A 14,871-nucleotide genomic window follows, 5' to 3' on the forward strand; every position below is an offset into this window, starting at 1 on the left:
TTTTTTGACTCTGTAATGGTTCACCTCTGCACCCTCAGAGGTTGGTGATTCCTGGTGTGGTGGTAGAATTGTCAGTGTCTTCTTCTTGGTGGGTAATAGAGCCATGTATTTTTCAAGGCTGGAAATGTATTCCGTTTTTTTAAAGGAATTGCTTAGTATGAATACAAATTCTATACAGACAGTATTTGAAGTATGAGAGGAAAAAGTAGTGGTTTGGTGAAGACTACCATGGACCAATGCTACGGTGGGGAGTGATGCAACAGTGCACATGTGAATGCTACAGAACAACACGACTTCAAATAGTACATTATTCAACGTGGTGAGCACTTGTGATAATATTATTGTAGGGCACAAATACATGGCTGTACATTCAGATGACAAAAATGTTGGAGAAAGATATCACGAGGAGTTAAGCATCTGTATGTTCGGGAAAAGCTATGTTGATAAAATATGTCATTGGAGCAGGGCATAGTAAATGTGAAATATAACTTGTATGAAAGAATTTGTTAAACTGGATAACAATTCTGAGGAACTGCATCAATGACCAGCCTATAGACGATATAACTCCAAAAACATGACCAAAACAATTCATCACATTGAACTTTAACCAAATGTATCTTTAAGGGATATTTGGTGTAATCTGTTGATTTTAGAGGCACCACCCCAAAAGATAAATTACATCTAATTAACTATTTTACAGCGAATGAAACTCACACCCATTCTGCTATTCAGATTCTTAGCCTTCCTAACCCCATACCTGAACCCACCTATACTAGTCAAAATTGCTCTAGGTCAAGAAGTCAGATTTTAACAACACTTTTAGAAAGCCTTTTGGTGGCAATTGTACTAAACTCTGAATTACATTGTCACGACTTAGTAACTTTACGAAAGAAGTAATTTTTAATTTGTTCTTAGTCCAAAATACAAACATGTGTTTCTTAAACAAATGACAGACTTTTTCACCAAAAGTTACAATAGGAGCACTTTGATGTCCCTTTTGCTACTCAATATAATTTGTGACCCATATTAAGGCCTTGCAAGCTTCAGGACAGACTTCACAGTTTACTTACTTCATGTCAAGAGTTAACCTAAGCTTATCAAGCTGGGTTGGTTTTGACTTGTCAATATTACACATTGGTCCACAATGCCCTATGCACGCCTGTAAGCCTCAATGTATGCCTTAATTCACACATGTGGGGGCTGTAAGTACTCAATGCATCCCACATTGGTTATTTAACTTTTATGCAAATTGCACAGCTTTCGGGCACTTTACGTGGGAAGGTACGGGCAAGTAAATATATAAAATGGTGTTTTCCTATGAGTTTAATGTTTAGAGGGGGAAAGCTTATATTGTCAGAGATTCCACTGCAGTCTCTCACCGCCCAGAGATTCAATATACCAGAGACCCCACTAAACAAAATGGGGGATCACAAAAAACGATGGATGGTAAACCTTTTGACTCAATATTATATACTGGGACAACAGAATGTAACATCTGAATAAAAAGTGATGTGAAGAGAAGGGTTGCCGGCAGCCAGCTACTTTTCATCATAGTCTCTGGGAATGCCTGCTCGTGCGGGATCTATGGGATAGGGCCACAACTCATATGCAGTCCGCATTGGGGAAGACGGTAAGCCCAACGCCCTGCCGGGGTTTGCTTAATGTATGGGACGATACAGACCTGACTGAAACGGAACAACAATTGGTGACCCTGGGATACACACTAGTCAAGAGGGAAATAGCGAGGGGGTGGGGTGGAGTGGCACCGCCTGCAGTGTCAGTGTGGCTGAAAGAACTAGACAGGTGTATGGTATCCGAGAAAGAAGTTTTTATAGCCAGGGGGTGCCCAAGAAATGGGACAGGAAATGGTTGAAGTGGAACACTCACAAGGGGTAGATATGCGTATCACCCGTTGTGGAATTGGAAATGCGAAGGAATAGAGTCAGAGAAGTAATTGTTTTATATTCTCAGCCTTTGTACCAGATACGGTGCTGAATGTAACCTGCGAATATTGTATGCAATTGCAGTTTATCTGTCTGTCATACGCTTTCATAATAAAAATATATTTAAAAAAAAATTGTGTGAAAAATAGTGTGTGATGCAATTATTTCTTGTTTATAGGAACGATACTATAACATTGTGTTTGCATTAATTGCAGAGGCATAGTATATTTTCATTCAAAGTATGCGTAATTTCTGAAGAATACTTGTACTTTACCTATTGGAAGAAATACCGTGGCGTAGCCTACGGATACCACATGGCTTAATGTCCGAAATAAGGAGGATACATACTGATGGTCCATTGATGTATTCTAAGAAAAATGTGACATTCACAAAAGATTATTAACATTTACAGTATCATAAACCAGTAAGATGAAAAATGTTTTTCATCATTTACATCTTCAATTGCATACTTATCAATATTTTATATCAATTTTGTTTTATGTAACAACAACCTATAACATGTAGTCCTTTTGCTAAATAATACACGATGGGCGACAAGACAGGTGCCCTTTTGATCTTGCCATGATTTACAGTGCAATATGATGTATCAAAATGAGATTGTGTTGGCAGCCTTGGATGGAAGGAAGTTCCTTTTGGAGCAGTATGGTGAGTAAAGGTGTAAACTATTGAAGTATGTAGCACTACATCCAAAAACAGTAGTAGACTGGATCAAACACATGGCAATTGGAGCTCTATTTGTTGACGAGTGTTGGAAATGTAAGACTGGTTAAAGAGAGAAAACTATTTATGTTCTGTTCTTCAGATAGACCTGCTAATATTGAGAGAGTTGGGTTGGAGATTATACAGATAAGGGACTTACAACGACCAATATTTCTCTTCCTCAATATCATTACATTAGAATACTTTATGTCTAAGATGACAAATCTAGGAAACACTTTTAATTTTAAAATGTTATCTCCTCTCTAAAATCTCACATCACCTGGGAGCATTTAATGCCTGTACTGCGTAAGTAGGTCTTTCCTACTCACAGTGAGTGTTGTATGGTCCTAGTACCTAAAGGGACACCCATTCCATCTAGCACCAACTGCAAACTCTGCAGATGGCAGGGAGGCACCTTTCAATTGGGTTACAGGTTGCCACGAAAAACAATACACTGGTAGTGCTGGCCTATGTGTGGCTACCCAATACAAACTCACTGAGATTTCGGCTTGGCTTAGGCGCTGTTGCAGAAGTGGGGGGATTACAGTTCAAGTTGCTCTGTCGTCAGAGGCCTTCCTGCCCAACACAAAATGTGAGAATTGTACATCTTCATGAAGACCAAGCAGGTTCTTGGTAGAGGAGGGCGGGGTCAGGGTTTTTAAGAAGGGCAGGATGTAACTGATAATGGCCAATCACAGGGAAATAGGTGGAGAGTCAAAGCTAGCCATAATCTAATCACTTTTTGTCCTAAGGAAAGGAAGGACACTGAGTGACCTACCAGATATATAAAGGCCACACATCAGTGTCTCAGCAGTCTCAGCACATGCACTGGGATCCTGGACTGCACCATGCTGCATCTTCCTTGTGTTTTGCAGGCACATTGAAAGTGGGTGAAAGTTCTGGCTAAGAGATTGATGGTGTCGTGGATTGTGCCCTGATGCCTCCTCCTTCCTTTTGCACGCTACAGGCAGTAGCAATGTGTAAAAGACCCTAGCTAATCTAAACCCCTAATGAAATATAGGGATGTTACTAGAGAACACAGATAAGTACAATCCAGTTCCTACAAAAACAACACAATTAATTGGGGTGAACTTCGACACAGCTAAAGGGAGGCTATTTCTTCCTTGTCACTGGAAGAACAAGATACAAAGGCATCTGCTATCTCTCTTAGCAAAATCACAGGCTTCAGCGAGGGAATGGCTTGTAGTTCAGGGGGATATGGCCTTAATACTTTCAATAGTCCCTTGGGCTCACCTTCATCCTTACACTCTGGTTTGTCACCTATTGAGATTTTGGGATCCAGTGTCTCAGGACAATTGAATTGAATTGAATCGGTACTTGTAAAGCGCGTGGCTACCATAAGGCCTCCCAGCGCTACAAACAGAACCCACCCAACTGACCGGCTTTAGGCGACCAGAAACAAGAACGTTTTCAGCTGTCTACGGAAGGACATGTAATCGTCCTGCAAATGTAAGTAATTTGGAAGAGCATTCCAGCTCATAGAGGCCATGTAGGAGAATCGTCTTCCCCCACTCATGGACCTGTATATTCTAGGGACTACTGCCATGCGTTTATTTCCCGAGCACAGGGCTCTGCTGGGACAGTGCAGAGAGATGATGGAGTGTAGGATGGGTTGACCCTTGGAAGACAGAATCTTGTGGGCAATGCAGAGGGATTTAAACTGAATCCTCTCCGCAACTGGGAGCCAGTGTAGGGAGGCTATAGAGGCTCACGCAGATTCTCTGTGGGGGGTCTGTAAAAGAAGTTGGGCTGCACAATTCTGCACAATCTGAAGCTTCTTTATCGTTGATCGTGGAGAGCTTAAAGGGCATTTGCATAGTCCAGACGAGAGAGAAAGAAGGATTGGACCAGCAGTTTCCTAGCATTAACCCCTTCGGTGCTGATGACGGCCCCCGTCCGTCATGCACTGCAGTGGGCATGTGCTGATGACGGCTGGGGGCCGTCATGAACCCGCCCACTACGGAAAACGCTGCAGAGGCACAGAATCGCGGCCGCGCCCAAGGGGTTAAACCGCAGCTGGGGGAGGATTTTCCTAACCATCTTAAGTAGTCCATAACAGACTCCTGCTACCTTTCAGGATTGCTTCTTTATGTCTAGCTTATGATCGAGCCACACTCCAAGGCTTTTTATTTGGTCGTGGGGGGGGGGTGGTATGCTGTCCAGACATTTAGGCCTTCGAGAGATAGGACCTAGTGGAGAAGGTTTACCTAAAAGCATCAGGTCAGTTTTTGCTCCATTCAATTGTAGATAAGAGCACTCCATCCATGCTGACACTTTTTCCAAACAATTGGCCAAATTGTTTTCCCTTTTCCCAGATTGTTTGAGGGAAACACTCAGTTGGGTGTCATCCGCATAAGTTACAATCTGTATGCCAAAGGGTTTGACAAACTCGGCCAGGGGGCTCATATAAATGTTAAAGAGGGTGGGGCTCAGGGATGAGCTATGTGGAACCCCACAACCCAATCCCATACTCTTGGAAATGGAGTTGTCCTAAAAGACCTGTAATGAGCGGTCGTCTAAAAAAGACTCCAACCACATTAGTGCAGTTCCAGATACCCCTGCTTCTCTTATTCTAGAGATCAGCAGTTGGTGGTTGACGGTATTGAAAGTTGCACTCAGATCTAAGAGGACATTAGCCGCCGAGCCTCTGGCAACCAGGAGTTTCCTTGCTTCCTCACCAACTACAATCAGAGCTGTTTCTGTTCCCTGATGGGGTTTAAACCCGGTTTGCGATGGATGGAAGCAGTCATTTTCCTCCAAAAAGGAGGACAGAATGGAGTTGACATGCTTTTCCGCGACTTTTGCGATCCCTGAAAGCAACGAGATTGACCGGTAATTAGCAAAGACTTCCGGGTCCGCACCTAAATTCTTTAGCAGTGCTCCCACCATGGCTCGTTTCCATAGGGAGGGTACAATCCCGGAAGCCAAAGAAAGATTGAAAAATCCTAGAATAGTGGGAGCAACTGTATTGAAAACTTGGTTCAGAATGGTAGAGCGGGCCATGTCCCTAGGGGAACCTGATTTTAGTTTATTAAAATACATTTTTAGGGATTTTATGTTCAAAGGAGGGAGAACCTCCAACATAGTAACAGGTGATTTTGGCTTATTTTCCAATGGGAGATCCTTCAAAGGGGTGGTTGCTGGCGGAAATGCTAGATAAATGGATTGAATAAAAAAAAAAAAGAATTCTGCTATATTATTGCAACGTACTAAGGTATCGACAGCGAGTTAGGCTGGGGTAGTTAGGGATTTAGCAATTTTAAAAATTTCACACGGAGAATTGGAAGCTGAGGAGATACTAGTTGCGTAGTACATGGATTGGGCTTTCCTGACTTCTAGCTTATAGATTTTTATAGCCTCTCTGTAGACGCACTTCTTCTCGTCTGAGAAATCTTTCCTCCACTGCCTCTCTGATTGTTTGCATTTTAATTTTAACTCTCTGAGCTTGGGGGTGTACCATGCAATGCTCGTAGGGCCCTTCTTATTGGTTGTCCATTTCTTCGGAGCCACCAAATCCAGAGAGGCTTCGCTCCATTCATTGAATTTATGGCTGGCCAATTTTGGATCGGCTTCCAGTACCGGGTGAGTGTTAAGAGCGAGTGCACATGCCTCAATAGGAAGCCTGGACCAATTACGACTAAGTTTCTTTACAGGCTCCAGTAGTGGGTCACTAATCAAGGGACCAAGAGAAAAGTATCAGGTAATGATCAGTCCAAGGTAATGGAGTGGGATTCTCCACTATTAAGTTATTAATGTAGGTAAAGATAGGATCGAGTAGGTGATCTTTTAAGTGAGTGGGACTGTTCACTGTCAGATTAAGTGAGAGGGCACCTAAGCTCTCAATAAATTCCTACGCGTTAGGTGAGGACATATCATCAAAGTTGACATTCAAATCCCCCAGTACTGAAAAATTGGAAAGTGAGCTCACTGAGTTGGCTAATATTTCGGGTAGGTCGCTATTAAAATGCCAATAGCTCCTGGGGGTTGGTAAACTACGACCCCGGAGAAGGTACAGGTATGCAAAAAGCAAATGGCAAACGAAACACTTTAGATTTCCATTCTGATGCAGGTAACTCACGATCTTCTATGTTGGCTCCAGGAGGAGTTATTGAGCAAAGATCTTCTTTCCTGCTTCCCACTGCCACAATCATTACTACAGATGCCGGGTAAAGGGGTGGGGAACGACTCTGCTGTGCCAATATGTCCGGAGGAGATGGTAACCTGCACAACTTCAGAAGTCTTCAAACTAGAAAGAATTAGAAACAGTTCACTGGGCATTGCTTTTGCTTCATTTCAGACCAATGATTGCCAATCAATCAGTATTGATTTATAAAGACAATCAGGTGGTCAGGAGCTTTCTCCAGTGTCAAGGGGAACAGTTCCTTCATTCCTACCTGAGTTAACCAAGATCTTTTGTGTGTGGGGGGGGGTTAGAAATTGTGTTATCAGTTGAGAGGGGTGAAAGCCCCACTCAAATAATAAACAAAAGCCGAGTCAGGGTGAACCACAACAGTCACTAAATAAACCTGTACGCAGCCCTCCAATAGCTTGGCACAAAAGAATCAGGTTTAGAAGCAGTACATAAAGTATTTAAGCAACAGACAACCAGTAATAAAGTGAAAACACAATGCAAGCATATTACCACACAAAATTAAGAGATATAGAATTGAGGCAAAATGTTTGAGGGAATACCATAAACAGGATATCAGGTCAAACAGGGAAGGTACCAGCATCTTCTTTCTCTCTGAGTAGTATTTCTACCAGGGAGGTAGAGCTTGCAGGTGGACCCTCTGAGTAGAGTTTTTCCTTCTTCGATCTCAATTGTTCTGCATCTAAGAAATTTTCAACAGCTATCTCACAGGATCAAGACCCCATGGCTTAACCCTTTTGGTGCTTGCGTTGGCCAATGGCCGACGCAAGCACTACATCCCTGGTATGGCACACATTCATTGGCTGACACCAGGGAGGGCCCCATTTAATTCTCCGGTGCAAAGCCCCAGAGGTTTCTTTTTTGCCCTGGAAGAGACGCGAAAGGCTTTCTGCGGCAGGTAAGGACGTGCTCGACTCCGATGGGGCAAACAGGCAGAAACAGCCTACCCAGCTTTTAGGGAGGCCATATTTGAAAGGGGAGAGTCTCCTCTCTCAAACGAGGCCTTCTTGAAAGAGTTTCCTGGCCATGGAACGCGGCAGCGCTGTGATCCACGGCCAGGAATTCCCACTAGACACCAGGGATGTCTTGGGGGAGTGAGGGGGTAGGCCCTTGTGGGGCATATATCTATTTTTTTAAAACTTTGCCTTTCTCCGGTCGGGGGTGGGGGCGGAGAAAAAAGTGAAAACAGACACAAAAAAATGGAGGGGCATTTGGCAGGGGGTCGGTCCTCCTGCTCAGTGGCCGACTCCCTGTGGTGGCAATTTTTTTTTTACACATGTGCTTTTCGTGGGGGCCACAAAGGGCCCCCAGGGAAGCCATAGTTTAAAAAAAATAGAGAGATCTCTCTCCTGCTATATATATATATATATATATATATATATATATATATATATATACTAGCAGCCCGTCCCAACGTTGTCCGGGTATGAATTGTTGCCGGCCAGTAGTATATTGTTTTGTAGGATTTCGTTTTGATAGCATTTCTTATCTGTGACAGGCCTGTGAAACGCTCCGATTCACAGTGCACTGCTGATGCACTTAAGAGTGCGCTTTCAGTAGTGTGTGAACTCGAGTTTCCCTACTTTATTTTTCCTTGCAATATTATATAGCGCGAACTCGACAACATGGCATGAGCACAATTTACATTACAGAAGAACACATTCATTTGTGGTAGGCACGGGGAGACAAAGCGATTTGCCTGGAATCACAGGATGTTGAGCTGATGCCGAGATTCGAACATAGCTCCCAAGCTCTAAAGTTCGCAATTCTAGAACTTGTGGCAGGAGGTGTGTCTAAAAGTGTATGTCGGTGCTGGCCATCAATGAGAGATACCGGTGCATTTTTCAAATGGGTGGTGAAAAAATATGAGTATGCTGCTGGAGATGTGAGCCGCCGTGCCTCCAATGTACTTACCGGGGGAGGGTAAACACCCATTTTTCCGCAACTTTCTTTCCGCATACCATCACTCCGCATACTTTCATTACGAAAGTACCATGACTCCACAATGCCATTATAACAAATGGCATTACATTTTATATGCTTTTACCACTCATACATTTACAACGAAATTCGTTGTAAATGCATGAATGGTAAAAGCATGTTTTTTTAAAATGTTTGGATAAGGTAAGTATGGGTATAGGGGTATATGTTTTGGGGTACTTAGGTATATGTTTTGGAAAGTTTGGGTATTTTAAGGGTTCAGATATAGTTTTGGGTTATGGGGTACAGGGGTAGTTTTAGGGTTTAGGGATAGGTATGGGTTTTGGGGTACAGGGGTATTTTTAGGGTTCAGGGCTAGGTTTGGGTTTTGGGGTATAGGGGTATTTTTAGGGTTCAGAGGTAGGTTTGGGTTTTGGGGTACAGAGGTATTTTAAGGGTTCAGGAATAGGTTTGGGTTTTGGGGTACAGGAAAATTTTAGGGTTCAGGGGTAGGTTTGGGTTTTGGGGTACAGGGTTATTTTTAGGGCTCAGGGCTAGGTTTGGGTTTTGGGGTACAGGGGTATTTTTAGGGTTCAGGGGTAGGTTTGGGTTTTGGGGTACAGGGGTATTTTAAGGGTTCAGGGCTAGGTTTGGGTTTTGGGGTACAGGAACATTTTAGGGTTCAGGGGTAGGTTTGGGTTTTGGGGTACAGGGGTATTTTTGGGGTTCAGGGCTAGGTTTGGGTTTTGGGGTACAGGGGTATTTTTAGGGTTCAGGGGTAGGTTTGGGTTTTGAGGTACAGGGGTATTTATAGGGTTTAAGGCTAGGTTTGGGTTTTGGGTTACAGGGGTATTTTTAGGGTTTAGGGATAGGTTTTGGTTTTGGGGTACATGGTATATCTATAGGGTTAAGATGGGTTAGTGTTTAAGGGTGTGGGGTATTTTAAGGAGTAAGGGTGGGTTATGATTATGGGGTGCAGGGGTATTTAAAGGGAGCAGGGTGGGATTAGTTTTTAGGGTGTAAAGGGTAATAAAATAAAATAATAAATAAAAATAATATAAATAATGCAATCTAAAAGAATAAATGTTTTAATTAAATTTAAAAAAGTGTATATATATATATATTCACTGAAAAAACCAAAGGTTTCACACCAGTTATAGTTAGCTGGAAATTTTACTGACATAAAACCATTGAAATTCCCACGTTATAGTTAGTTGGACTCACTATAACTTACGTGTCTGCAATGCACTGCTGATGACGTCACATATAACATCACTCATGACATGGTCAGTGACATCACTCATGACATCACAGATGACACCATCCAGTGAATGTGTGTCTTTCTGAAAAATATATATGTTTTATATATGTATATGTAAAGGTCGATGGAAGAATAAATGTTTAAATAAGTGTCTTAATGGATGTTTTAAAAAAAAATTGATTGGTTAACTGGCTTATTAAGTGTATCTTAGTGAATACATATATTAGCGAGTATTGTTTAAATATTTAAATGTTTGTATCTGTGTTTCACTTTGTGTATAAGGGGCTGCATGGGTTGGTGAGTAGCTACATGTGTGTGTATATGTGTTATTAGATTTTTTTTAGTATCAGTATGAGTGTCTGTATGGTTTGGTGGGGGTGTTACTTAGCACATAGATGCATCAATGACTAACTCACTGTTTGTATGTGTTTTGAATACAGCATATGTGCAGGACTGTATGGGTGGATGAGTGTGTATATGTGTGTGTTAGTGAGTGAATGACTGTCTCACTAGTGTCTTTATGAGTAACTACATATGTTTTAATCTAGTATATGTGAGTATTGATGTATATAAGTGAGTATATGTGAGAGTGAGAGATTGAAAGAGTTCCTGTTTAAATAAGTATGTGTTTCTATAAGTGATTGTTTAAGAGAGTAAGTATGTGTAAGTTTCCTTAGAAGTAATGTGCTAGTGTGTGTATAGTTGTATATGCAAATAAATGGGTGTTCAATCGTTTATTTGCATGTGTGAGTATGTGTGTGAGTAACTTTTGGATGACTGTCAGTGTGTAACAGGATGTATATGTGTATCACTACATATGATAAGTGAGTATATGTATGAGTGACTATATAGAACTGTTGCTGAATGAGTGGATGTGTATATAGATGGTGGAATTACTGAATTGGTTGTTGTAACTGGTATGGGTATCTCCATTTTTTTGAAAATGTTAGTTTCTATTTTTGAATATGTGTTTCAAGGGTTACATTACACTGAAAGGAGGTCTGTCACTCTGTCACAAGGAAGGTGTCATCAGTGATGTCATGAGTGATGTCACTGACCATGTCATAAGTGATGTAATATATGACGTCATCAGCAGTGCATTGCAGGCGCGCAAGTTATAGTGAGTCCAACTAACTATAACGTGGGAATTTCAATGGTTTTATGTCAGTAAAATTTCCAGCTAAATATAACTGATGTGAAACCTATGGTTTTTTCAGTGAATTTAATAGGTTTTTTAAATGCTAATTCCTAACTATAACTGGTGTGAAACTTATGGTTTTTTCAGTGAATTTCATAGGTTTTGAAAATGCTAATTCATAACTATATATAGGGCCTCAAACCTATGTTTTTTTCAGTGAATTTCAAAGTTTTTTTAATAGCAAATTTCTATTGCTATCAAATGTAATATTTTTTATAATGAATCCTATATTGTATATTTATGTAATACTATTTTTTATATGTATATTTATTTATTTATTGCCCTTGAGCGCACCCGGTGCGCGTACCGGTGAGCGCACCGGTAAGCGCAGTATTGCGGCGCGTCCCGGTGCGCGTACCGGTGTGTGTCCCGTTAGCGCTATTGCCGCGAACGAAAACATCATCGTGACGTATCGCGTAGCCGCGTCCGTGTGATACGCAGGGCGTAAGCGCACCCAGAAGCACCCGAGCGCATACGATCGCACTACGTAAGCGCCACTGGGCGCCACCCGGGGCGCGTAGCGTAAGCGCGTCGGGTCATGTGACCTAAAAATAACACTTTTTATTGGTTCAGGACAGTTTTGGTTTCCAAATGATGAAAGCCCTGGTCATGTGACCTGAAAATAACACTTTTCATTGGTTCAGGACAGTTTTGTTTTCCTAATGATTAAAGCCCCCACCTTTTTTCCTCAATCTCACTTTCTACTTTGAGTGAGGAAGACCTGTTTCCAAACCTATTAGTACCTATTTGTACTGAGAAATGGCTACAGTAGCTGCAGCAGCAGGAGCATCTCAGCCACCACCACCACCACCACCACCACCAAGAGGACCACCACAACACCACAGTGGTGGAGATGAAGAAGAGGAGGAGGAGGAGGAGGAGGAGGAGAGGCGGCGCTACCTGCCAGAAGATACTACCCCCTACAAGCCAAAGGAGCACATTGTGTGGGAATTTTTTTAAATCCCAAAGGGCCTCAAGAAAGTAAATGCGCCAAAGGTTACTTGTTTGATCTGTGGCACTGTTCTTTCCAGGGGGAACCCTGCCAAAAAATATTCTTTTGGCAACAACACCATGATTCGCCACATGCAACGCCGGCACCCTAACAACTATAGTGCGGCAGAGGTCAGAGAACTGACCAAAAAACCCTCCCCAATCTTCTCCCAGCGCCTCCCAAAGTACCCAACCCACTCCATCGGGACCAGAGACAAGGGAGATGGTCCCAAACATCCAAACCCAGTTTGGAAATTTCAAAATTGTTTGCATATTTTGTGGGCGTACAATTTGCTATGGTGAGCAAAGTGTTAAACTCATCAACCGTGCTGGTGACAACCACAAGTGCCCAAAGAAACCTTAATTATTTCCTGATTTTTTTTGCTCCAGTTGAGCAGTTTACAATTCCCTGTTTTTTGTTTGTCCCCATAAAAATTTCCCAAAAATATAAAATTGTTCATAAAAGCCAAAAAAAGTACAAATTGTTCAAAAAAACAATAAAAACAATATAAAACAACAAAAAGAATTAAAAAAGTTCTTTTTAGAACTACCTCCAATTTATAAAAAACATGCTACATTTAAAAAAAATCTGTCATTCTTTTTTCCCTATGGTACGCTCCCCGGTACGCTCCCCGGTGCGCGTACCGGGCGCTCCCCCCGCGCAAATCGAAAAAAAAATAGATTTTTTTTTGCCCCTGTGGGGCCCTTTTATGGCCCCCACATCAAACCTAGGGGGTCAGGGGGGTCTACCCAGCTCCCTTTTGGTCATTTCCCCCCCCCCTTTGTTTTTGCCACCTCTTGTGTCTCGATCCTATCGAGACACAAGATGGCTGCCGCTCCGGACTGTTTGGAATGTTGACAGAAACCCGAGAGCCAATCAGCTTTCCGCTCGTAAACTCGCATAGCGCGCTGGAGCGCGTCCCGGTGCGCGTACCGGGGCGTGCTTATAGATATATATATTTTTTTGAACCTAAATTATTCAAAATCCACTGGAGCACATATCTTGAGACATAGCAAAGGCACATCGGGCTACCAGTCCCTACAATTTTGCCAAGTTTGGTGGAAATCCATTCAGCCGTTCGGTCTAAAAGTGAGTCCAACCGCCCTATGGAAATTAACATGGGGAAAACATGTTTTGGGACCCCCCTTTTATCTCGGCCCCGCTTGACGAATCCCCCCCAAACTTTCAGGGAAGGAGCGGAGTGCAGCGAGGCAAATTTTTGGAAATTTTCAGGCAGATTCCTCAACCGGCGCCAAAGTTATTCCCAATAGAATGTTGCAGATTCCCTTTGAAAAACAATCCTAACTATAACCACCTACTGGCGACCGCCAGTAGGTAATATATAAATGCACATATATATATATATAAACATATATTTGATGTTTTAATAATGTACTTTTACAATGTATATGACTTTACCACAAATGCATTTGCGTTATAATGGCATGCGTGATAAAGTCATATGCATTGTAAAAGTTTTAGAAATGATGTCTTTGCGGAGTAATAGTCCCGCATTATTAAAATTGCGGAGTGATGGTATGCGGGATGTTGGTTTGCGGAATATCATCACATATTCCCGGGAGAGGGATAGTCCCTTTCTTGCTATTTCTGTGGAGGCGGGCCTTGTGTTCGGATGTGCGTGGCGCGAGGCCTGTGCGCAACAGAAGTGGAAAATCTCCAATGTGCGCTTCAGGCGTCACCGGAAGTTAAGGCGAGATTACATTTCCTGCACAATGGCCCCTGTTTGCGCTCCTTCTGGCCCTTGGGAATAGCGCCATGCCTGACCCCCATACAGTAAAGCAAGTGCACGTCACTGGGAGCGCGGGGCAAGCACACCAGGAGCTGGAATGTATAGAACCTGGGAAGAAAAAACAATGAAATATTGGGCACAACGCTCGCTTTTTTTCCGTAATCCCACGCCCCCCACACGCCCACGCCCCCAGCACACACCCACAAAACACGATATGAGACATGGCATGAAGGGCGTAACGTACCACACGCCCCCAGCGTTTGTCACGCCCCCAGCACACGGCCACAGCACAACGCAGACACACCCACAAGAGACTACTTTGCTGGCACAGTTCTTTTACCTTTTAAATGTATATGGTGGGTGTCTGCATAGCCTATGTCCTTCTGCTGGAACTGCCCTTTCCAACGCTGTATTGGGTGTTGTGATTGGTGCTGTGGTTCCTGAGAATACCCGCCTCAAAGGTTTGGGCTCTCTCTTTATTATATTAGTATAGATTAGTATAGATATATATATATACTAGCAGCCCGTCCCGAAGTTGTCCGGGAGCAATCAGGCTTCAGGGCCCCCGCCCGCCCCAACGTTGTCTGTGGGAGCAATCAGGCTTCAGGGCCCCCGCCCGCCCTGACGTTGTCCGTGGGAGCAATCAGGCTTCAGGGCCCCCGCCCGCCCCGACGTTGTCCGTGGGTCCCCCGTAGCGCACCCGCGGCTGCTTCACCTACCTCAGCCGCCGCTCCTCCCACGCTCCTGAGTACACCGCTCCTCCCCGCCTGTCTGCCGCTCCTCGCCGCTCCTCCCCGCCTGTCCGCCGCTCCTCACCGCTCCTCCCCGCCTGTCCGCCGCTCCTCACCGCTCCTCCCCGCCTGTTCGCCGCTCCTCCCCGTGCTCATGTCCGCCGCTCCTCCTCGCGCTCCTGTACG

At 43.4% G+C, this 14,871-nt stretch overlaps 1 protein-coding gene across 1 annotated transcript in view; it reads right to left on the bottom strand.

Annotated features, from left to right (window-relative positions):
• The window catches only part of LOC147708069 (potassium/sodium hyperpolarization-activated cyclic nucleotide-gated channel 1-like), a 1,702,968-nt gene that overhangs the window by 353,689 nt on the left and 1,334,408 nt on the right, over positions 1 to 14,871 (bottom strand). The window contains exon 7 of the mRNA XM_086925297.1: positions 2,218 to 2,311. Within this exon, the coding sequence (XP_086781423.1) occupies positions 2,218 to 2,311 (94 nt within the window). The remainder of the gene's footprint in view (positions 1 to 2,217; positions 2,312 to 14,871) is intronic.

The sequence above is a fragment of the Lissotriton vulgaris genome, chromosome 6 (assembly GCF_964263255.1).
Source record: "Lissotriton vulgaris chromosome 6, aLisVul1.2, whole genome shotgun sequence".
Lineage (NCBI taxonomy): Eukaryota > Metazoa > Chordata > Amphibia > Caudata > Salamandridae > Lissotriton > Lissotriton vulgaris.